The following is a 25,784-nucleotide window of genomic DNA, read 5'->3' on the forward strand; positions in this document are numbered from 1 at the left end:
TCTCTCCCTAGGGCACACTTAACCACTTCATTGCCCTCAAGTGGTTATCCACTTCACTGCCAGTGTCATTTACACAGTAATCAATGTATTTTTATAGCACTGATCGCTGTATAAATGACAATGGTCCCAAAATAGTGTCAAAAGTGTCCGATTTGTCCGCCATAATGTCGCAGTCACGATAAAAATCACAGTTCGCTGACATTACTAATAAAAAAAAAATTATAATAAAAATGTTTTTGTAGACTCTATAAATTTTGCGCAAACCAATCAATATACACTTATTGCAATTTTTTTTTTTTTTACCAAAAATATGTAGAAGATTAAATCGGCCTAAACTGAAGAAAAAAACATTTTTTTTATATATTTTTGTGGTATATTTATTATAGCAGAAAGTAAAAAGTTTTGCTTCTTTTTTCAAAATTGTCACTCTTTTTTTGTTTATAGAGCAAAAAATAAAAACGGCACCAAAAAAAAGCTCTGTCTGTGGGGAAAAAAGGATATCAATTTTGTTTGGGTACAATGTCGCACGACCGCGCAATTGTCAGTTAAAGCAACGCAGTGCCAAATCTCAAAAACTGCTCTGGTCAGGAAGGGAGCAGATCCTTCCCGGGCTGAATTAAAGGATACATTTTAGGCTAAATCCTTTATGTTCCTTTGCCCCTGCAAATACTCAGTGGGATTTGTTACCTGTGTCAAAACAAACATTGTGTTTCTCACAACATGACCTGTACCTTTCCCATTGTTCTGTGATAGCTGCTCCTGACAGTGCTGGGGGGCATACTGTGTACTGCAGGCATGTCCAAAGTCCGGCCCGCGGGCCAATCGCGGCCCGCGGCCCGGTTTTGAACGGCCCGCCTCGTAATCTAAACATATATATCTTTTGTGGCCCCCGGCGATCTCCCAGCGCCGGGGCCACAAAAGATATATAGTCTGGTTGCATTGGAGATAGGAGGCTGTACGAGCGCCGTGCACACAGGTGTATTTCCTGTTTACACGGCAGCCTCTGTAATAGGAAGTCCCATCTCCGCTATTGGACGTCTGTTCTGTCCATCAAAGGAGGCGGGACTTTCTCTTAAAGAAGCCGCTGTGTAAACAGGAGATTCTCCTGTTCTTTGGCGCTCGTTCAGCCCCCTCCATGTCCCCTCCAAGGCTGCACTGATGGCAATGGTAAGTACATTCCTGGCTAATGGTGGCTGCATTCCTGGCTAATAGTGAGTGAAATCTTGGCAATGGTGGCTGCATTCCTGGCAATAGTATGTGAAATCCTGGCTAATGGTGGCTGCATTCCTGGCTAATAGTGAGTGAAATCCTGGCTAATGGTGGCTGCATTCCTGGCTAATGGTGGCTGCATTCCTGGCTAATGGTTGCTGCATTCCTGGCTAATATTGGCTGCATTCCTGGCAATGGTGGGTGCATTCCTGGCAATAGTAAGTGAAATCCTGGCTAATGATGGCTGCATTCCTGGCTAATGGTGGCTGCATTCCTGGCAATAGTATGTGAAATTCTGGCTAATGGTGGCTGCATTCCTGGTTAATGGTGAGTGAAATCCTGGCTAATGGTGGCTGCATTCCTGGCTAATGGTGAGTGAAATCCTGGCAATGGTGGCTGCATTCCTGGCTAATGGTGAGTGAAATCCTGGCTAATGGTGAGTACATTCCTGGCTAATGGTGGCTGCATTCCTGGCTAATGGTGAGTGAAATCCTGGCTAATGGTGGCTGCATTCCTGGCTAATGGTGAGTGAAATCCTGGCTAATGGTGGCTGCATTCCTGGCTAATGGTGAGTGAAATCCTGGCTAATGGTGGCTGCATTCCTGGCTAATGGTGGCTGCATTCCTGGCAATAGTATGTGAAATCCTGGCTAATGGTGGCTGCATTCCTGGCTAATAGTGAGTGAAATCCTGGCAATGGTGGCTGCATTCCTGGCTAATGGTGGCTGCATTCCTGGTAATGGTGGCTGCATTCCTGGTAATGGTGGCTGCATTCCTGGCAATGGTGGGGGCTGCATTCCCAGCAATGGTGGGCGCGCAGATGGGCACTGACCCTTATTTTGCTTTACAGTTTTTTATTTAAAATTTTAAGGTTTTTTCCTGAAACTTCTCTCTTATTCGCCAATAAATACGGTATATCCAAATAACACGCCCGAGCTCATCTCTTTAACACACACAGCCACAAAGGCAAGAGAATTCTTGTTGGGCCGTGTATTAGTGTTCGAACTAACACACTTAGACCGAATTTTAATGGTTCAAAGAATGTCAGAAAAATGGTCGGCCCTCGTGCATGTTCACTTCATCAAATCTGGCCCTCTTTGAAAAAAGTTTGGACACCCCTGGTGTACTGTGTACTGGGGCCTACCTATAGGTGAAATATGAGTTCTGATAGGCTACTTCTAATTTTCTTTTGTGGAAAAAAAGTCAAACAATCCTTATTTGTGTTTACAGAATTTGTTTTACTCTTTTAAGCAATGAAAAATTACTACAAATTGTACTGCACAATAAAGTTTATTGAATATAAAAGAACATAGATGCACCCAGTTCCCTGTTGCATTGCATATAATATAATATAAAAGCATACACATATATATCTTTGACGAATAAGCACAACAGTGCTGTGAATGACGTTTGTGGTTAGACCTTCTCTTCGGTTTCATTCACTTTTTGTGATACGACTTTGCCGTTTACCACTTCCTCCACAATTGTAGTGACTTTCCTGGTTTTATTTGGTTCTGATGAAAACATGAAAAGGAAAGCGTGTTAAGCTCTTTATAATGTGTTGATGACGTTAAACTAATTTATTTGACTTTATTTCAACCCAGCAAAATCAGACAAGCGCAAACCTAAGGGTGATGTAAGGTTGATGCTGGGGGCAATTAAACAGCCTCAGGATTGCTAAGTGACCAGCCTCTAGCGGGTCCAGCAACATGTCGGTCCCCTGCTGCCCCCTTATTAGGGTCTCCCATGTTACTTGGTTTAATCACCCTTATGATATTAGTATAAATATGTAGTTAATCCATGCCTTAGTGCTTAAGATATATGCATATATAAATATATGTCTGAGGCCGCATACACACGGGCGGACTGTCCGCCCAACTAGGTTCGTCAAACAGTTTGACAAACAGTCCGTTCAAAATTAGCATGAACGGACTTGACCACACACGACGAACGAACAGTCCGCTGAAAACTTGCGCGATGACGTGAACAGCACGTACGACGGGACGAGAAATTCGAAGTCCAATACACTGCAATGCAACCTTCGCCGTGTAAATTCTTTCTGAGCATGCGCGAGACTTAGTTTATCGAACAAGCCTACACACGAGCGGACTGTCCTCTCAAACCAAGTTTCAGCGGACAGTCTTACGGAAATTCTGAAAAACTTTGTTCGCCAGACTGTCCGCTGAAACTGTCCGCTGAAGCCCACACACGAGCGGACTGTCCGCTGAAACACTGTTCAGCGGACAAAGTTGGGCGAACAGTCCGCCCGTGTGTACGCGGCCTGAGATATGCCTAAGCTTGCTGCTTGCCAAGCTTCTAAATACACAGTTGAAATGCATACTGGTGAACCGTTTTATGTCCCACAATATTTGTAACTTTACTCACATAACCTAGGAGGTGAAATCACTACTATTAGTATAGTTAAATAAAAATGCTGTTGCCTATCCCCAGCCTGTTGATTGGAAAATTAAGGAGCATCAACAAACTTATATAATTTGTATGCTATCCCCTCCTGTAAACATATTCACTATGTTAAGCCTCATACACACGATCAGACTTGTACAAACTTTCCTGTGGATTTTTGTACAAAGAGCTTTGGCTGTGAACTTGTATTGCATACACACAGCAGGACTTTTTCAGCCAACTTTCACCAAATCACGTGTTTTTTCTACTCTTTACCGCCACCTTTGGTCAACTTCTGTATTGTTGTCTGATCTTTTGCATTGGTTCTGAAAATGCGTATTTGTACTTTGTACAAAATTCCTATGGTTTTCTGTACAAACGATCAGACTTTGCTCCATCAGACTTTTGTTGCAGGAAAGTTTGTCCGTTCGCGCAGCCAACAAAAGTCCGATGAAAACCGATAAAGTTTGTTCGATGGAGCGCACACATGTTGCCTTAAAACAGCTAATTTGCATGTTTGTTGTCAAAAAGTCAGATCGTGTGTATGGGCCTTTAGACTGACAGCATTGTGCAATGCTCTGTTTGACTTACACCGCTGCCTATCACAGTCCTCAAGTAGAGGAAAACACAGGAAGCTGAAGCAGAGGCGATTTAGGAACTTATATTAGCTCTGTGTATAATAAATGTATGGACTTTTCTAATAAATACCTAACTGGGTCAAAATGGGTTTAATATTTGGCTTAAGTTCAGTTTTAGGCTGGGTTCACACCGCTGCGGCTAGGAGACCCGGATGTGATTCGCACCGCACTGCAGTGCAAATCACATCCGATTTCTGTAGCGATGCGAGTTCAGCCATACAGATAGTATGGCTGAATTTGCATCGCACCCGCCGCAAACTCGCACAGGACCCTTTCTTTGGTCCGCAGCCGAATCGGATCGCATGGGTGTTCACACCATGCGATCCGATTCCTGTCCGAGTTTGCAGATCGCACTGCGATATGCGGACTGATCTGGGGGTGTCATTAACCACTTCAATACAGGGCACTTTCACCCCCTTCCTTCCCAGCCCAATTTTCAGCTTTCATCGCTCTAGCGCTTTCAGTGACAATTGCGCGGTCATGCTACACTGTACCCAAATGAAATTGTTATCATTTTGTTCGCACAAATAGAGCTTTATTTTGGTGTTATTTATTCACGACTCCGTTTTTTTTTTTTGCGATATAAGCGCAAAAAAAGCGGAAATTTGGGAAAAAAACAATATTTTCTTTTTTCTATTTGAAAAGAAATCCAATAAAATCAAATTTTGTCATAAATTTAAGCCAAAATGTATTCTGCTACATGTTTTTGGTAAAAAAAATTCCGTTAAGTGTATAATAATTGGTTTGTGTGATCACGGACATATGTACGCAAATGATCATGTACATATGTGTGCAGGTGATCACGTACATATGTGTGCAGATAATCATTGGGACATGTGATTTTAGTGGGACATATGTGGGGGACATGTTTTTATTATTAGGGACATGTGTTTTTATTATTTGGGGACATGTATGTTTTGGGGACATGTGTGTTTTGGGGACATATGTGGGGACTGTGTTTTCACTGTGTGGTGTGTTGTGTGTTTACACTACACTGATGATCAGTGAGTAAAAAGCTGTGAAAAGCAGCCCATACTCACTGATCATCAGCCGGCTGCAGCGTTCTGCTCTCCTCTTCTCAGCGGTGACTTCCGTGTGAGGAGAGGAGAGCCGATTGCCTAGCAACCGGCTGTTTGTTTACATCACATGACGGCCGTGATTGGACACGGCCGTCATGTGATCAGGAGGGCCAATCACAGAGCCCTCCTGCCGATCTGAGATGTGCCGTGTCCGGGTGACACGAGCACATCGGGATCGCGCCGCTGCGCGGGCGCGCGCGCGCGCGATCCCGCTGCTCCTGAATGACGTTCCTGAACGTCCTATCAGGAGCAGGCGGCTCCCACCCGCCGTATATATACATTGGCCGGGTGGGAAGTGGTTAAGATTTCATTGACACTTCCAGCAGTCCGCATAGGGCAGTGTGAACTGCCGGCGGGAGGCATGCGATGCGGGAAAACGCAGCGGATTCGCGGCGTTCCCGCATCGCTCCGGTGTGAACCTGGCCTTAAACAAATCTTGTTAAGGCAACCTGTTCTCGCAAAAGACGCAATTACTTACCTTTCACTGGAACTGGTTCAGGTTTGTATTGCCATCTAAAAAATAGACAAGATTTGATAAAATTACGTTAATTTAATTTTGAATATAAAAAGAATGTGCTTGGGAGAACTATCACATATGTCCCACCATATACCAAATTCAAAAATTTAGAAAATCAAAAAAGTATTTTGTGGGAATATACAGGTATGCAAACGACACAAAAATAAATATCAATCGCACAGGAATAAAATATAGAATTTTATTACGCCATTATATTGGAAATGTATAAAAAAGAAATAGTGAAAAGGGTTCAACCAGCACTACTGTATACATCAATGAACCATAAATGAAATGCTCAAATCTCTTCAAACAGGGTCTTGTTCAAGTTATACAAGATAAAATCTTTTTTTAAGCATTTTCTGTGATCACGTATCCAACATGTTTCCGGGAACAGTGTGTGCTTACATATATAACAATTTTCAAAATATATCTGTTCCATATACCCGCTAAAGGAGAAGTATGCCCAAAGCTCTTTTGGACCTACTTCTCCTCTAGGTCACAGGAGTGCACTTAGTTCTGCCCTCCTTTGACCCTTTTTCATAGAGCAAGTTCAGGCTCTGGAGAGATCCCAACTTTAATGTCGGGATTAAACCAGATGACTGGTCCAGCAGCTGGCTCAACCTCTCAGCACACCAAAAGCCAGAGCCAGGCTCTTCGTCCCCCTCCACAGCTCTCCCCAGTGAGTGCTGGATGGGGAGAACAGAGAACCGGTGACTGAGAGTCACCGGCTCTCTGCTCACTGAAGACCAAGAACTGAGTGATCAGCAGTCTTTGATTGTTCAATTCTTGGTATAGAGGTTACAGGAGACAGCTGTAGATGGGACCATTGCTACAGCCATTTAGGTGAGTATGATTGTTTGTTTGTTTTTTTGATTCCCACACTTTTTTTTAAAGCCTTTTAAAAATGTTAATTGTTGACAAGCTCTTTTGAGGCATCCCTGTGTCAAGGTGCATTCCCTCGATCTAAATAATGTGCAGGTATCTGAGGCCAAAGTGGACTGAGGCTACTGTGTACTTTAATGGTACCGTACAAAGGGTAAGTATACATTTTTTATTACAAAAACATATTAAAACATACATATATCATGCAAAAGACAAATTAATTTGTCTTTAACATTAGGCTCTATAAAGAGCAAATATCCTTATTAAATGATAAAAAGAAAAAAAGAGGAGAAAAGTTATAGCATTCAAAAAAATGCATAGATAATACCTAAATGTATTATCTATGCATTTTCTCCTCTTTTTTTCTTTTTCTCATTTATAGAATTAATAGTGATATTTTCTCTATAATAAAATATATAAAATCTCCTGAAGAAGTGGTGATTTACCCATGAAACATGTTGAGTGTTCATCGCAGAAGGTATACACCTACTGACAAAGGTTATTTTCTAATGTCACCCCATCTGTGGTTTTATAGAGCCTAATGTTAAAGACAAATTTAATTTTGTCTTTTTTATGATACATGTATGTTTTAATATGTTTTTGGAATATAAGAAATGTATACTTACCTTTTGTATGTCAAGCCTTTGTACAGTACCATGAAAGTCCACATTAGCCTCAGTCCACGTTCCTCTCTATACATTTGATAGGACGTAGGTACCTCTTCAATGTTCTATTATCACTGGCACTTTTTCTAAATATCTGAGGCCAAAGATGGTCCACACCGATGTACCCACCAATACATTGGGTCCACTCCCAATACAGATCTGGCCCAGGTTATTTAAATACATGGTAGGAAATAGTGATTATGGTAGGGAGATCACAACGTTGTAATATTCAAAACGTAAGAGGCCAGGTGCTGACTCAACCCACCAGGCTCTGCCTATAATTCAAATATCATTTTTATTTAAACTGGCCCTTTAACAGGGCTGTTACTCTTCACTGTTCTGTCTGAAGCACCCATAAAATGTATTCTCACTCTAACTTTAGGTTCTCAACCTTGTCCGTAACAATAAGTCACAACCACCACTGACCCTGACTATTCCTACTACTAAAGACACTAAGAAGATTGAAGAGCATATTCTGTATCCTTCTAGTGCTTTTTATTTTTTGGTTTCCTCAGAAGAAAGAAGGAACTAAGGTGCTATGAACCCTTGTCTTATGTTGCCTCTACAGTGCATCACCTGACACAGAAACGTCATCACGCTTCATGGTAAGAATTACCTTAATGAACTGTAGTTACTTGTATCCCCTGTACGTGATTTCATTATACTAACCAAGAAATAAATGTTTATAAATGCAAGTCTTGTAGTCTCAAAAAATTAGTAGTACAAATGGCAGAAATTAAGCTTCTTCATAGCTTTGGTATGATTATCTTCCACTGTAGAATACATAGGTCAGTTACCCAGGAGCTCCATGTAGCAGCACTAATAAAAAGTAAACTAGATAGAAGCCAGCATGTGTGGTTTGTACATAAAAAAACCCTTTGGTAGAAAAAACTTCCCTCCAAAACTCCCAGCTATTAAAAGCTTGTAAGTAGACCCTGAACTTGCTTGGTGGAATATACTTAACTAAGGATCGGAAAACATATTTCATCACACATTTTTTCCCTTGTTGCTCTTGCAACAGTCTCTAGACTGAAGATGAGAATTCCCACCAATGTTTTGCCACTTGAAACTTACGGCTCTCCATCAATCAGTCTACGGTATGTCTCAATTTCCATTTCCAGACGGGTCTTGATGTCCATCAAAAGTTTGTACTCTGCATTCTGACGTTCCATATCACCGCGGACCTGGCAGAGCTGCTCTTCAACGTTTCCTACACGTACTTGTAGCTGTGACAGCTGTGTGCTATAACAACACTCTGTTTCTTCCAATGAGCCCTCCAAGGAGCATTTCTGTTTTTGAAAAAATACAAACAATAAATGCAACACACAGTAAATTATTAATTCCATGTTGTTTTGTTTTTTTCTGTTTAATTAATAAGATGTCAAACTGTATCTGCTAGACTGTGCTGGGTTTTTAGTGATACTGAATTGACAAAACTATGAATAATGATGTAAATAAAAAGAAAGAAAACAACCGGGCAATATTTAGACATCACTCTGTCCCATGCATACCTAAATGATGGGGGGGGGGGGGGGGGTGTCAACATGCCATTTGTGCAGATTCTGCAGCTTTAAAATTACCATCTGGGACTTAGGGGCATTATATAAGGTGTGGGCCAAATGGGTACTGAGACCTCTCACCTTGTCACATAGACTTGTGTCATGAACAGGGGTTAGGCTCAGAGACCAGTTGCTATAGCAGTAGTGGGACTTCTCACCAACCAGCGGGATAGGTATACAAGCGGGTCACCCTGGTAGATGAAGTGGGCTCATCTCTGAGGTGCGGGGTCTAAGTACTAACTGATTTTCACCAGCACTCTTGATGATGGAGATGAATTTAGCTGCGTGTTAGTACCAGGTCACGATTGCCCCACTAGGAGGTGAGCAAGCCGGGGTCCAGTAGTGGATAAAGCAGATAAGGATCAAACAGAAGCATAGTCAGTAACTGGCCAAAGGCCAGTCGAGGAACAAGCCAAGAGTGGTAGCAAAGATATCGATGGCAGAAGGGAAGACATAGTGAGATATTGGCTGCAGAGAGCACAATAATCTGCCAACCTGGAAGTGCAGTGACAAGGCTTAAGTCAGGATGTTCATGGGAGGAACTAAGAGTTCAAGGTTCAAAACAAACTTGGTTCAAGTTAGGATCCTTTAAGGAATTGTTCATGGAACTGTCCAGCATTCTAGGTAGCTCAGAAAGATGAGCCGTTGCCTGACAGAGCAGAGGTTCCAGGTTCAAATCAAGGACCTAACAAACTGGACACTGCTCACCTCTATCTACAGTAGCTGCCAATTGATATACGATACTTAAGTATTTTAACATAGCCAGTAGCTGAATAGAAGGGAGGCAAAAAATGCACTTACACAGCGGCCTCTTAGTGGCACTGTCTACTACTAGATGATCTGTTATATGATTATTTTAGTAAGAACTATTACTAAGTATTGTAAACAGGTGATGCTTCCATGCCATCACTTAAAATAGTGTAACTTAACTGCCGCAAACACCGATTGGCAAATCCGTAGCTAAAAAGGTGCAATGAATGATGGAGTGATGGATTCAAAATGAATATGTGTAAATAAACATCCAATAGCATAAAATGTACATACACAGAAAAACAAATAACTACAAATAAATAAATAATAATAAGTAATAGCAGCTATGTGCAAAGTGGCCACACTTGTGCCAACCAAGTAAATGTGCAGTGGCTGATATACTGTATAACAAAGTATAGTCCTGGTGCAGACACAGCAGTGTCAAATGAGGTGAAGGGGTAGATAAACCATCTCTTCCAACCAAAAAATAGTTGACTGGCATCTATTTCCTTATATTTGTTGTGACAGCTCAGTGCTTTATAGCAGCTCACCTTACTGCGTATGTTCGTGCCCATTAAAAAACGGAATGTGCACACAAAAAACTAGTGTGAACGTGCCCTCAGTCAGACTGAAGTACCCCAGGATTGTGCACAGTCCTATTTGCTGCCTTGACTGAAAATAGGTTAAAAAACACTGCATTAACATGATGGTGATTGTGAAGAATGCTCCTTACAGTTGTGGTCAGTGGGAAGAATTCTCCCCTTAGCCCTTGTACACACGGTCGGACATTCCGATGGAAAATGTCCGATCGGACCGTGTTGTCGGATAATCCGACAGTGTGTGGGCTCCATCGGACTGTTTCCGTCGGAATATCCGACCGACAAAGTTTTAGAGCTAGACTATCAAATTTTCCAACAACATGGTCCGATCGGACTTTGTCCGATCGTTTGTAGAGAATTCCGATCAGACAAAGTGCCACGCATGCTCAGATCAAATTCCTAGACCAAAGCTATTGGCTACTAGACTGAACGTAGTCCCATTGTAAAGAAATAACGTCATCACGTTGTGAACGATCGGATTTTCCGACAACTTTGTCCGACCGTGTGTATGCAACACAAGTTTCTGACAAAATCCGACGGATTTTGTTGTCGGAATGTCTGACCATGTGTACAAGGGCTAACAGATACAATGGTTAAAAACATCATTGGCATCAGTGGTTAGTCATCTGAGAGGCAGATATTGCTTATTGCTAAAGAAACTCATAGAAACCTATGAAGGGACCTTAGGGTTTCATGGAAGCTTAGCTGAGAAAGGCTGATCAAAGGATGTTTTTTCCAAGTTTCTTAAACTATAAAGAGTCTTCTGACTCCTCTATACATCTCCTGTTTTCTAAAATCCACCTACAGTTCTCTGGCTAAATGTATCCAAAAATGTGCATGGGTGACCAGAGGAAGGAAACTAAGGAAAAATCAAGAATTTATAAATTCTTGGGCTTGGTTAATCACCCTATTTATGGCAATATACAATATGGCTATAACGAAAGAATATATAGGAAAAAATTACCATAGCAAGTTGTGCTTGAAGCTCAATTTCCAGTTCTTGCAATGTGTGTTTAAGATCCGTTAGCTGAGATTTATGGGTTTCAACCAGCTCACTGCTGTGTGAGATCTCCTGGTTCAGTTCTGTACTCTGCCAACATAATAGACATAATTTATGAAAATCCAGATGATCAGATTCTAAGAAAAAACAAAGCCTAACCTGTAGCCTAAAGTTCAAGATTACCTTTTCTCTAAACCATTCTTCAGCCCTTTGGCGGTTCTGTTCTGCAATTTCTTCATACTGAGAGCGCATGTCACTGAGAAGTTTGCTTAGGTCAATACCAGGTGCTGCATCCATCTCCACACTAATACCTCCCTTCTGTCCTCGGAGAGCATTCATTTCCTGAGTGAGAAATTGAGAAAATCAGTTGTAAATCCATACTGCAAATGTTTTTTGTTGCACATTCCCAGGTTGCCAGCCAACGAATAGAAACTTTTATTGGTGTCATTGTCAGCTACAAAAAGAAAATGTATGCTACCACTAAGAGTCCATTCACACAGGGGCAACACGACTTCAAGAGAGACTTTGGGATATAACTTGGACAGGACTTGAGTATGAATCACAGAGCGATTTGAGGCAACTTACAAGACAACTTGAAGTTGCCTCCAGGACAGTGGCCAATCACATAATAATCAGCTCCGTGGGAGGGAGGGGTTTGCCTAGAAAACTATTTTTACTACCTGGAAAGTTGCTTCAGTTAAGCCAGGGGATCCGACTTGGAGGCAACTTCCATTGAAATCAATGGGTACAAGTTGCCTAGAAGTCAGATTGAAGTAGTACAGGAATCTTTGCTGTAGTCGGAGCGACTTCAGTAGTGTACATTAAGACGGCTCTCATTCACTTACATTGATTTTATCATGTTGCGCGACTTGAGGCAACTTGGGAGGACTTCAAGTCGGATTCAAAGTTGCCTCTGGGTGAATGGACTCTAAGGGTCCATGCATACTGGGCTTAAAAAAAACGCTGCTTTTATGCTGCTTCTACAGGAGTTTTGCGTTTTGCCTGTAGAAGCAGCTCAACGTTAACCCATGTGTCCATGCACATTACGATGTTTGGAGGCATATTTTAAGCTCACAGTTTAGAAACAGGAAGAAAACCCCTCCTGGTTTGCATTTTTGAAAGGAGTTTGACAGAAAAAAATGCTAAATGTTCCTACATGCTAGTACTAAAACACTGTATTTGAATGTTTTTTTCTGCCAAAAGAACTGGCATTTTTTTAAGCCCAGTGTGCATGGACCCTTATACTTTAGATAAAGTTTTGCTCACTGTTAGGCCGCGTACACACAGGCGGACTGTTCGCCCAACCTTGTCCGCTGAACAGTGTTTGGGCGGACAGTCCGCTCGTGTGTGGGCTTTCAGCGGACAGTTTCAGCGGACAGTTGGACGGACAAAGTCTTTCAGAAATTCCGAAAAACTGTCCGCTGAAACTGTGTTTGAGCGAACAGTCCGCCCGTGTGTGGGCTTGTCCGCTGTACTTTCGAAATGAGCGGACTGTTCCCGCTCGGAAAGTCCGCCCATTTCGAGCGCGTGTACAGGTAGGCGGGGCCCGCGAAGGAGACGTGGCGGGCTCCGCCGCCTGGAATGGGCTTAAAGGGGAACCCCAACGCCGAAAAAAATCGGCGTGGGGGTTCCCCCCAAGTCCACACCAGACCCTTGTCCGAGCACGCTAGCCGGCCGGCCAGGAAAGGGGGGCGAGCGAGCGCGCCCCCCCTCCTGAGCCGTACCAGGCCGCGTGCCCTCAACATGGGGGGTGCCTTGGGGAAGGGGGGGCCGCGCGGCCCCCCCACCCCAAAGCACCTTGTCCCCATGTTGATGAGGACAAGGGCCTCTTCGGGGTACATTGTACCCCATACTCATTCACATAGGGTGGGGGGCCGGTATCCGGGGGCCCCCTTCTTAAAGGGGGCTCCCGGATTCCGATAAGCCCCCCGCCCGCAGACCCCGACAACCAACGGCCAGGGTTGTCGGGGTCTGCGGGCGGGGGGCTTATCGGAATGTAGCTCTTTTACAGGCGGTGGCCCGGTCTTCTGTCGCCGCTGTCGTCGCCGCCGCCGCCGCCGCCGCCTTCCGTTCTTGTTCTTCTTCTTCTTCTCCTGGAGATGTTGACTCGACGATCTCTCCGGCCGGAATGCCAGAGCCGCGCTGTGCGGTCACTTATATAGTGACAATGGGGCGGTGTCACATGGTATATGTCACATGGGTTGGTCACATGGTGACCCCGCCCCCTTACGATGTCATAGTCCCCATGTGACATCAACCCATGTGACCAACCCATGTGACATATACCATGTGACACCGCCCCATTGTCACTATATAAGTGGCAGCGGAGCGTGTCCCTGGCATTCCGGCCGGAGAGCTCGTCGAGTCAACATCTCCAGGAGAAGAAGAAGAACAACAAGAAGAACAAGAACGGAAGGCGGCGGCGGCGGCGACGACAGCGGCGACAGAAGACCGGGCCACCGCCTGTAAAAGAGCTACAAGAAGGCGCGGTGGCCCGGCAGAAGAACCGAAGGCGGCGACAGAAGAACGGAAGACGGCGACAGAAGACCGGGCCACCGGACCAGGCGCGGTGGCCCGGCAGAAGAACCGAAGAGGGGGACAAGACCCCCGAAGTCGGGAGAAGAGGCCGGCGGCGGGGAGGAAGAAAGCCGGACTCCTCCGCTAGCAAAAGAGCTACACACACATAGCGGAGGAGTCCGGCGAGAAGACCCCCGGAGCTGTGCAATAAAATATTTTTTCTCTGTGTTGTGTTTTTTATTGTACTTTAGTTCACAGGTGAATGGGTAGGGGTACATTGTACCCCATACTCATTCACATAGGGTGGGGGGCCGGTATCCGGGGGCCCCCTTCTTAAAGGGGGCTCCCGGATTCCGATAAGCCCCCCGCCCGCAGACCCCGACAACCAACGGCCAGGGTTGTCGGGAAGAGGCCCTTGTCCTCATCAACATGGGGACAAGGTGCTTTGGGGTGGGGGGGCCGCGCGGCCCCCCCTTCCCCAAGGCACCCCCCATGTTGAGGGCACGCGGCCTGGTACGGCTCAGGAGGGGGGGCGCGCTCGCTCGCCCCCCTTTCCTGGCCGGCCGGCTAGCGTGCTCGGACAAGGGTCTGGTGTGGACTTGGGGGGAACCCCCACGCCGATTTTTTTCGGCGTTGGGGTTCCCCTTTAAGCCCATTCCAGGCGGCGGAGCCCGCCACGTCTCCTTCGCGGGCCCCGCCTACCTGTACACGCGCTCGAAATGGGCGGATTTGCCTCCGCCTTACGTGGGCGAGTCCGTTCATTTCAAAAGTTGAGCGAACTGTTTGCCCAACCTTGTTCGTCAAACAGTCCGCTCGTGTGTGGGCAAGTCCGCTCATGCAAATTTTGAGCGGACTGTTTGATGAAACTGTTTGTCGAACAAGGTTGGGCGAACAGTCCGCCCGTGTGTACGCGGCCTTAGTTTAGACCAGTTTTTAACCTGTTTCCCCATTTGCACCCCTTTCAAATGCAGAAATCAGTTTTTGAACTCAAAATTTGGTGATAAAGCAACAGTAATCTTATGGGTGTCTCTAAATATAAGAATTTGATGGCATGATAAACATCACAAGTGCCTAAAAGGATTGAAACAATTATGAAGGTTTAATCAAGAGGAAGGAAACTAAGGAAATGCTTGTTGGAGATCCAATTTCGATGCACAACAATGCTTTAGCTATTGGCCTACCACCACCATTCTTTAAAAACATCATAAATTTTGACAGTCCATCCTCCCATTCCTAGCAGTTAATAGCACAACTAGAACCTTCAGGGCCCTGGTGCAAGAAACCATGAAGGGCCTCCCGGCCAGGGCCCTTCCCTCCGCGCGGAGCGTCAGGGCCTGGTCGCAAGTGCAACCTTTGTGACCCTGGTAGTTCTGCTACAGGTGTCAGTAGATTTTTATTTTTTGTTTATTTATTTTTAGAATATTATTTTTTAACATCTTTTTAGGATCCCCTTTGCTTTTACTTTTGAGACAGAGAAAGGCGATTGAGGATCCAGCCCTCAATATCCTTCTCTGCAGCCTCACCTGCACTAAATGAATGAATGGGAATAGCTCTGTACAGAGTTTCCTGTTCATTCATAAATGGAAACATAGTAAACACAGTTTTCTATGTTTCAGTCATAAATGGATAAAGTCAGTGATCAGTACAGATCACTGATTCTCAATTCAGAAAAGAAAGGGGAAGGACCATTCAAACTAGCAGAAGAAAAGCTAAGATCTCCTTATTTACCTCTTCATGGTTCCTCTTCAGGCACTCAATCTCTTCTTTAAGGCTTTCAATCTGTGGTTCAAGGTTTGACTTGGTGAAGATCAAATCATCCAATACTCTACGGAGACTGCAGATGTCTGATTCAACACTCTGGTGGAGGAATGCCTCGTTCTCATATCTGAAATTAAATATCCCATTACATAATTTATTTGAGTTTTTGAGTTGATACCTCAGTCTTTTTATTTTTACGTTGTACCTAGCATAGACATTTTTGTACTTTTGTGTGACGGACTTGTGTACAGACGATACGAAAATCTGACAACAAACTACTGTCTGCCGAAAATTTACTAGCCTGCCATCCAGCATTTGTTGGCCAAAAGTTGGACAACAATTGTCTGAAGGAGCGTACTAATGGATTTTAGGCCAACAGTCTGTCATCACACAATCCCCTGCCAACAATCAGATCATGTGTGCAAGGCTTAAGAGATATTTTTCTTTATTTAGATATAAAGTTCTTGGAATAAGCCTTGAGCCCACTCAATATTTGGCATGCAACAGGTATAAAGGGGAATGATATCTGGGACCACAGCAGCAATACATATAAAAAGTCTTTATTTTTTGTATCCCTTAAAATCTATTATGAACAATAGGGATGAGTTCAGGTATGTTCGAATCATAGTCCAAACACGCCTGAACAATCCTGCCAGGAAGCCGTCACCTGTCGTCAGCCAATCATAAGCAGCAGGGAGAGGAATTCGTTGGTTGCTTATGATTAACATAGTACAGCTTCCTGGCAGGATTGTTCAAGTGGATTTGGACAATCAATCCAATCCAAACATGCCCATCCCTAAAAACCAAGTAATAAAATACTAAAATAGATATACTGGGGCCCCCGCAAATATGAGTGAAAGTCTACACAATAATTCAGAACTAATGCAGAAGATGCATCAACATTTTCTAAGCCAGGTTAGGAGCAATAAACCAAGTGTTCTGTGTAAGGCCCTGTACACACGGTCAGACATTCCAAAGTTTTTTTCTGACGGATTTTGGCCCAAGCTTGTCTTGCATACACACGGTCGCACAAAGTTCAGAACAAGGTGACGTACAACATGTACGACGGGACTATAAAGAGGCCAGTAGCCAATAGCTTTCGTCTTGTAATTTATTCTGAGCCTGCTTGGCCCTTTGTGTGTCGGAATTGTCTACACACGATCGGAATTTAAACGATCGGATTTTGTTGTCTGAAAATTTTAGATCTCAAACTTTGTGTGTCGGAAATTCCGACAGAAAGAGTCTGATGGAGCCCACACGTGATCGGAATTTCCGACAACACAATACGATCGCACATTTTCCATTGGAAAGTCTGATCATGTGTACAGGACATTAGAGTCCATTCATACCTAGGTGATCTATTGTAGTGCAGTGTGTTGCGTGTTGCTTTAAGTTTATTTGCATGGGCTGCCATTGTACCACATCAACTGAAAACTGTAGTGCACTATTTTTGGTAACACACTGCAACACGTGTGGTGTGCTATAATGCAGGTGCATTATTTTAGTGCATTTGGGTGCCAAAAAAAACAAATGGCACTGCAGTGCACAACACATGTACACACATGTAACGCATAGGTGTGAATAGGTCTTGTAATCCTAGCAGGTAGGGTGGCACTTTGGATGCCAATGATTTCATTCCTACAGGCACAAGTAATAGAAATGTCTTGTCTGTAAGTACACAATATTGGCTCCATTAACAGCCCATTCACAAAATGACCACATCACTGCATGTTTCTGCAATGCAGCTGCTCGTTGTGAATGGTTCCCCAAAGTACTGTACAATAAAAGGCAAAGCACAATACATCACAGATCAGCAGAACACGCATACCACATGATGAAAAAAATAAGGGTCATGTACATATTGCAGTCTGTTGGGGTGCATTGCCAGCCTATTCATAAAGAATGGGCTGACTTAAAGAGGAAGTAAACCCTGATGAGTTTACTTCCTCTTTCATTCCCTGCAAAGGTAAAGCATAATGGACTACTATGCATCGCATAGTAGTCCATTATGTGTCACTTACCTGACACAGGAGCCAGCGATGTCACCGCTGTCCCCTGTAGTCCGGCGCATCCATCTTCTCAGTGGGGTCTCGCTGCTCTGCCGCTGTCATTCGGCGAAGACGCGATGACGTCACTCCCGCGCATGCGCACGGGAGCCGACAGGCGCGGCATCTTCGTCGTTGACGGTGCCGTAGACAGCGGTACCTGTCTTTTGGCAAACATCTCCTAAACCGTGTAGGTTTAGGAGATATTTCTTGGACCTACAGGGTAATCTAGGCTTACCTGTAGGTTAAAGTGTGTTGTAAGGGTTTACAACCACTTTAACTCAATGCATGTTACAAGTCATTTCAATGTGTAAGAAGCACTAATGCAGTGGTCATCAACCCTTTCCTCAGGGTCCACTAACAGGCCAGGTTTTATGTATTACCTTGGGGAGATGCAGACTAGAATACTGCAATCACTAAGCAGCAAATTATATCACCTGTGATGTATTTCAGTTATCTTGCAAACCTGGCCTGTTAGTGGGCCCTGAGGACAGGGTTGATGACCACTGCACTAATGGTTCAGTTGGACCACTTTGGCTATAAAAGGGTGCAGTGTGCTCCTGAGAAGCTGTTCTAATCAGGCCTCGTTATATCATTGCTGTGGTTCTTAGGAGAAGCACCTGCTAACACAGAGCTTTTATGTAAACCTTCAGAGCCACATAATGTGGTGGAGTCTCTTTAGTAAAAAGCTTATATGTGGGTTTGTTTGATGGTGGAAATTCTATCTACAGTGTGTTCCTGGTCTCTAGTTATAATCAGGACTTGGTGGGACAGGCTCTCAACAACTGACTTGTCTGCGTTTGATACCCCCTAACTTTAAGCTCCATTCACACCTAAGCGTAGTGCACCATGTTTTTTTTTTTTTTGCTTTTTTTGTGTTCTTGTGGCACCATTTGAATGGGCCTCCCTCTGCTTCAAAAACACTCCAAAGGAGCTCATGTACCAAATTTTGTCAGGAGCATTTGGTGGTACAATTTTTGCTGCAATTTTAAGAAATAATGGCATTGCAAACGTGTCCTGTGTTTTGCTGCGATTCCAGTACACTCTAGAGCCTAAAGCTAGCTACACACCATACAAATTTTTAAATTTTTTTTTTGTACAACTTTCCTTTAGATGTACCAAAACCATATAAAATGAGGTTAAACCTAAACACTTTCAAATTGTATGCAATCAGGCAGGCCCTTGCATTACATAGTTGAAGGTAAATCTAAAGGAAATTGAACAATAAAAATTGTATAATGTGTATCCAGCTTTAAGCCTCATTAGCTTTTTATTCCTGTCGGTGTCCCTGTTGTTTCCTGTCTGTTGTCAGGGGGAAAGAAAAAAGGTCAAGCTCTTTTCACAGATAACATAAAAAAATGATGCCGCTGTAACCCTTCCCCATGCTAACCAAAATGGAATAAAATACTTTGGATGGACATATACTTGGGTGGCACAGTGGTGTAGTGTTTTAGCACTCTCGCCTAGCAGTAAGAAGGGTTGCTGGTTCATATCCCAACCACAACACTACCTGCCTGGAGTTTGCATGCTCTCCCTGTGCCCACATGGGTTTCCTCCCACATTCCAAAGACATGCAGGTAGGTTAATTGGCTTCTGTCCAAAATTGGCCCTACTACATGAATGGGAACCTTGGATTGTGGGCTCCTTGAGGGTAGGGACCAATGTGAGTGTGCAATGTACAGAGATAAGGACAATTGTAGACACCTCACTCAAGTTGAACTGGATGGACTGGTGTCTTTATTCAACCTTACTAACTATGTAACTATACTTGAAATGGATATACTGTGTACAATATGGACAGTATAGTCACATGTTTGAGCCTGGCATGTCTGCTGTAGAGACTTTGCTTGGGACTCAGATTGTTCTCACCTGCATGCCACTGCCTTCAATGAAGTTGGTCATTCATTTTTTTATTTCTAAAAATAAGGTTCCCATTAATGCTGACCGACCATCTGCTTGCACCTAGCGTTCCGTTTGCTCCTCCATTGCTTTTTTCAGCCACAGCACAGAAGAGAAGTAACTCCCCTATGTAGCTTATTTTGGCCAGACCGTACACAGAGCTAAGAACTCTCTACTGTTCCACCTCTAAGTGAGAGGACTGGAACATGGTGATTGGGTATTCAGGAACCCAGCTCTGCTTCTAGGTTTTAGGCTACGTTCACATACATTCCGACTTTGGGAGCACACAGGGCCGTCCTACTGAGCGGGCACCCCGGGCACTACCCAGGGGCCCCATCAGAGCCAGACAAATAGAAGTAGCAGTGGGGCAAGGGAGTCAGGCTTTGCGGGGACAGGCAGTCCGGCGGGCAGGGCACAAAGCCCATACACTAGTAAGGGGCCCGAGGCTTGGAGCGTCTAGAAGGGGCCGGCTGTCTGGTGGGGATCGGAGAAGGCAGGGGCAGTGCAGGAGAGCTCCGTGGCTATGCTGGCTTTTGGAATGTGTGTGAGTGTCATTGAGCTCTCACATCAGGCTCTTTGCTGCCACCTCTGGTAAATTCCTGCATATGCACCCTTCGTGTGTGCTGCACAAGAGCTGGGACAAGGAACACCACCTAACAAGTAAGGGCTGTTGTACAACTAAGGGGGGGGGTTGTGTGTTCTGTGTACATGTGTGTGTGCCTGTGTACATTTGGGTGTGTGTGTGCCTGTGTAAATGTGTGTGTGTGTGTGTGTGCCTCTGTACATGTTTGTGTGTGTATGTGCCTGTGTGTGTGTCTCCCAACATTTTGAGATGGGAACGAGGGACACATACTAGCAAATGTATGTAGACATAGAACATGCCCCCTGCCACACCCACTTAAAGGAGAATTTACCAAAAAAAAAGGTTAGTTAAATTCACAAGTGCTATTTTTACCACTACTATTCCTTTATATTGGCTTTTAAAATTGACAAATGCAGTAATTTTGAATTTAGATGAAAGGTTTGGCACTGGGAAACACTTTTTGAAAGATAAAAAATGCATTTTAAATACAACTATATAAATCAGACCAAAATGAGGGACAAATGAGGAGGAAAGAGGGACATTGCTCCAAATCAGGGACAGTCCCTCGAAATCAGGGACAGTTGGGAGCTATGCACCCCCCATGTTGAGGGCGTGTTGCCAGGAGGGGGATCGGGAGCTCGCTCGTCAACAGTTTTAGTAAGTCTCCCAGATACTGTCTAGGATTACAATCTTCTAGTTTGATTTATCTTCAAGTGATGATAAAAAGTCTACATGAAAAACAAGAATATGTATTTAACTTACTTCATTCTGAAATCATCCATAGCCAACTTGGCGTTATCAATCTGCAACACAATCCTGGCATTTTCTGTACTTTCCACTAAGATCTAGGAATCCAACAAAAAAAATAAAAGTATTAACTTTTAAGTTATTTTGGCAAGTCAAAAGAAATCCCTCACCCGAATCTTATATCTCTTAGGAACTCTGGTGGAAAGATCTATAATTCAGAATTTCCAACTCCCAAAGTCCTCATACGAATGATCACAATGATTATATATATATATATATATATATATATATATATATATATATATTTATATATTTGTTTAACATTATTTAAGAAAGGGAACTTCGCATACACCTAACCAAGAGTTGTAATACAGACCATAGTCAGCGGGAAGGGCACACACTAATTATATATTTTTTTAAATATCATTGTTGCACATGCAGCAGATAGCGTGATGCTACCTCTTCATGCAGGAGGACCTGGGAGTCTGGAAGGGGAAGAGTCAAAAAGTACAAGAGGGGAAACTTGTGAAAAAATTACCAGGGGAGAAAAGATGGTGATTGACTTCAATAGCAAGTATCAAAAACAGAAATATACATTTTGAGCCATATTTATGATATGAAGCAGTTAATCTGATAATAAAGTAGAATTTTATCCATAACAACCTGATAAAAGTTAATGTTGTTTATCAAGAAACATACATTTCACATTCATATTTATGGTACCAAATGACTGTGTGCTGTAAATTGCATTCAGCATTGTTCATGTTTATTCTTGCCGGAGGCAGACATTTTGCTGAAGTGTAGAGGCCCTGAGCAGCAGTATCGATCGCACAATGCCAAACAATAAAGTGCAATTGAGCATGTGCAGAGGAGGGTGAGACAGTGTATTACTGGATTTACTGGATTTTAACCACTTGGCATCCGTGCTATAGTCAAATGACGGCTACAGCTCCCCACGCCCCCCTTGTATGGCGCCTGCGCTGTGATCACCGAGTCACCTCGGGTGATCACAGATCCGAGTAAGGGGCCGGTCCCGGCCCCTTGCCATGTGATCAGCTGTCAGCCAATGACAGCTGATCACGTGTGTAAACAAAAGCTCGGTAATCTTTTTTTTTCCTCCTCACGCTGACAGCTGTGAGGGCGCCGTAGGGCGCCTGCGCTGTGCGCTGTGATCACTGAGTCACCTGGAGTGATCACAGATCCGAGTAAGGGGCCAGTCCCGGCCCCTTACCACGTGATCAGCTGTCAGCCAATGACAGCTGATCACGTGTGTAAACAAAAGCTTGGTAATCATTTTTTTTCCTCCTCACGCTGATAGCGTGAGGAGAAAAAAAAGCCGATCACCAGCTTATGTGCAAGGGACATCGGCCCCAAAGAGGAAGGCGGCACATCTGCCTCATCTGTGCCAATCAGTAATCCCTGCCAGTGCCCACAGTGCCACCTATCATTGCCCTTGAGTGCCACCTATCAATGCCCACCAGTGGTGCTAATCAGTACCTCATCAGTGCCACCTAGCAGTGCTGCCTATCAGTGTAACCTACCAGTGCTAATCAGTGCCCATTATTGTCCCCCATCGGTGCCCATCACTGCCACCTATTAGTGCCCATCACTGCCACCTAACAGGGCCAATCACTGCCACCCATCAGTGCCACCTCTCAGTGTCATCTCTCAGTGCACACCAGTGCCACCTATTAGTGCCACTTCTCAGTGCCCACCATGCCACCTATCAGTGCCCTTCAGTGCCACCCATCAGTGCCACTTCTCAGTGCCACCTCTCAGTGTCACCTCTTAGTGCACACCAGTGCTGCCTATCAGTGCCACCTTATTGGTGCCCATCAGTGCAGCCCATCGATGCCCATCAGTGCAGCCTATTGGTGCCCATCAGTGCAGCCTCATTAGCGTACAATGAAGGAGAAAAATTACCTATTTGCAAAATTTTATAACAAAATATAAAAAAATTATAATTTTTTTTTTTAATTTGGTCTTTTTACATTTTTTTTTAGCAAAAAAATAAAAACCACAGAGATGATCAAATATCACCAAAAGAAAGCTCTATTTGTGGGGAAAAAATGATAACAATTTAATTAGGGTACAGTGTTGTATGACCACGCAATTGTCATTAATAACATAGCTTCCAACTGTCCCTGATTTGTAGCAATGTTCCTCTGTCCCTCTTTCCTCCTCATTTGTCCCTCATTTTGGTCTGATCTATATCGTTGTATATAAAATTCACTTTTTATCTTTCAAAAATTTTTGTTCAAATTCGAAATTGCGGCATTTGTAAATTTTAAAAGCCAATATAAAGGAATAGTATTGTTAAAAAAAAGCACTTGTCGATTTCATTAACCTTTTTTTGGTTAATTATTTTTTAAGGGGGTGTGGCAGGGGGCATGCCCTATGCCTACATGCATTTGCTAGTAGGTGTCCCTCATTCCCATCTCAAATGGGAGGTATGTTAAAGAGGAAGTAAACCCTGATGGGTTTACTTCCTCTTTTTTTCCCTGCAAAGGTAAAGCATAATGGACTACTATGCATCGCATAGTAGCTCATTATGTGTCACTTACCTGACACAGGAGCCAGCGAAGTCGCCGCTGATCCCTGTAGTCCGCCGCATCCATGTTGCTGGTGGCGTCTCGCAGCTCCGACGAATCACAGCGGCGAAGCCGCGATGACGTCACTCCCGCGCATGCGCACGGGAGTCGCGTCTCGCAGCTCCGCCGCTGCCACTCGGCGAAGCCGCGATGACGTCACTCCCGCGCATGCGCACGGGAGTCGACAAATTAGGCAAATCCATTCATGGATTTGCCGCATTTAGTGCGCCTGCGCGCCTCTGTCTACGGCGCATGCGCCGTAGACAGCGGTGCCCATTTTCGGGCAAATATCTCCTAAACCATATAGGTTTAGGAGATATTGCTTGGACCTACAGGTAAGCCTTAATCTAGGCTTACCTGTAGGTCCAAGTTGTTTGGAAGGGTTTACTTCCTCTTTAATAACATGCCAAACTTTACTACATAACTACGTTGGTACATTCGTCCACCAATATGATTTTGGGAGTTTTTTTTATGGCATAGATGAGATCATATGGGTGACTGTTGCATTATTGTACTGTGTACTTTGCCTTAACTAATGGATTGGGGCATTCAGTAAGGCAGTGCAGAGAGCAAAGCAGAAGTGAACAGAGCAGTAATTCCTAGCAAGCAAATTATTTACATTTATTTCAATCTAATGACTGGAAAAATAATTAAAATGGGATCCTTTGGATTACTTTTTACTGTACTGATCAAGTCTGAATGTGTAAGGACATACACGATGCAGACTTCAAAGATGCTTTACTCCTAACTGAATACACAGAAAGAAAGAAAATCTTCAAGGCCAATTCCAAGTAATACATTTTCTCACCGAGATGTACGCTTAGAAATATATGTAGTCTGCCATTGCTGCTATTGCCTTCTGAAAATGCTACTTGTCTGGACATAACACTGATTGAAGGCTTAAATACTTTCTAATTCACTGATCTCATTCTGACGTCACTCTGTAAATGCTTGTGCTTGGCCACTTGGCCAGTGGCTCTGAAAGTATTCCAACCTGAAACAGCCAAAAAGCCATCATTTTCAGAAGCAGTTAAGCAATGGCAGCCCTTATTTTACCAACAGAGGTTCTCTTTAAGCAGAATAAACACTGAAATTTTATAACCCACTAAATATTTTCAAGCAGTTCTTGCAATACTAAAGTAGAACACTGTTGAAGTTATAATCATCATTTGCTATTTTTTTGTTAGAAAAACCCAACATTACTTGCTGAAATTACCTATCATGTTGGCCCATCTCTGCTAATGACAAGCATTGTTCTATGTCCCTCACGTAAAAGCAAATGTTCACTTAGGGTGCCCGCTGAATGGTCGGCTGAGGGAAAGTCACTGAGGATTTAGAGGTTGGACTTCCATTGGCATACCTTAAATGGAGCCCATGCTGCCATTTCTGACCAATTTGGAAAATACTAATTGCCAAGTTATGTTGTCTCATTTAGTGTGCACGCTGAATGGTCAATCGAGGCTGAGGAGAAGTCACAGGTGATTTGGAGGCTAAAAAACTTTAACAGGAGCTGATGAACCTGTCAACTTCCATTATTTTATTTTAAAATGAGCCTGTGCTGCCATTCCTGCCCATTTTTGGTCAGAAGGACTTGACTGGTTGTCATGTTATCCTTGCATAGTAGTTAGTGAATCCCTGTCCTGGAAAAACTAAGCAGATTATCAAAATAAAAAACTAAATTGTTGTCTTGGATCCGTGACTAACAAGTGAACCTTATTAATCAATGTATCAGCCAGGCAACTGTCATTTTCAGAAGAGGTTTAGGGATGTCTACCTAGGTATTACTCTGACAGGTTCATTTTAATAATAGTACAAAAGGGCAATAAACTGTGTACCCATAATTTAGATATAAATTATATTAACGATCTTTACTTTGGTTGATATCCTTCTAGAATGCTTAAAATATAATGGTTAATCTGTGAATTAGTCCACAAATGTACCTTGTGTTTGAGATCTTCAATAATGGCAAAGTATTTACTGTAGTCCCCGGGGATGTTTTTCGGCTGGTGTTTTAGGTACCATTCCTTGATCTTTGCTTCAAGCTCAGCATTGGCATCTTCTAAGGCTTTCACTTTGTCCAAGTAAGAGGCCAGTCGGATGTTGAGGTTCTGCATGGTCTCCTTTTCACCTGCATGCAAGAGGCCATCGCTGGAGCTATAATTGGCACCAAAGTACTCAGATCCTTTAGTCAGGTCTAAAGCCAAACTGCTGATTCTGTGGCCGCTTATACTGCCACCCACCGATGATCTAACTGACCCACTCTTCCACTGGCAAGACATGATGTTGAGTGTTAGCTCCAACTTCCCTGAATTTCAAAGAGCTACTGGTAGATCTACAAAACCTT

At 43.7% G+C, this 25,784-nt stretch overlaps 1 protein-coding gene across 1 annotated transcript; it reads right to left on the reverse strand.

Moving 5' to 3' along the window:
• Nucleotides 1-2,479: 2,479 nt before the first annotated feature.
• LOC143935761 (keratin, type I cytoskeletal 17-like) lies at nucleotides 2,480-25,784 on the reverse strand. Its single transcript, XM_077459868.1, has 8 exons — nucleotides 25,381-25,784; nucleotides 20,865-20,947; nucleotides 15,546-15,702; nucleotides 11,484-11,642; nucleotides 11,265-11,390; nucleotides 8,467-8,681; nucleotides 5,807-5,841; nucleotides 2,480-2,722 (listed from the first exon to the last, which is right to left on the reverse strand). The coding sequence occupies exons 1-8, from the start codon at nucleotides 25,717-25,719 to the stop codon at nucleotides 2,625-2,627; spliced, it is 1,212 nt and encodes a 403-aa protein (XP_077315994.1). The 5' UTR covers nucleotides 25,720-25,784; the 3' UTR covers nucleotides 2,480-2,624.

The sequence above is a fragment of the Lithobates pipiens genome, unplaced genomic scaffold (assembly GCF_037356315.1).
Source record: "Lithobates pipiens isolate NorthernLeopardFrog02 unplaced genomic scaffold, aLitPip1_a1.2 Scaffold_28, whole genome shotgun sequence".
Taxonomy (NCBI): domain Eukaryota; kingdom Metazoa; phylum Chordata; class Amphibia; order Anura; family Ranidae; genus Lithobates; species Lithobates pipiens.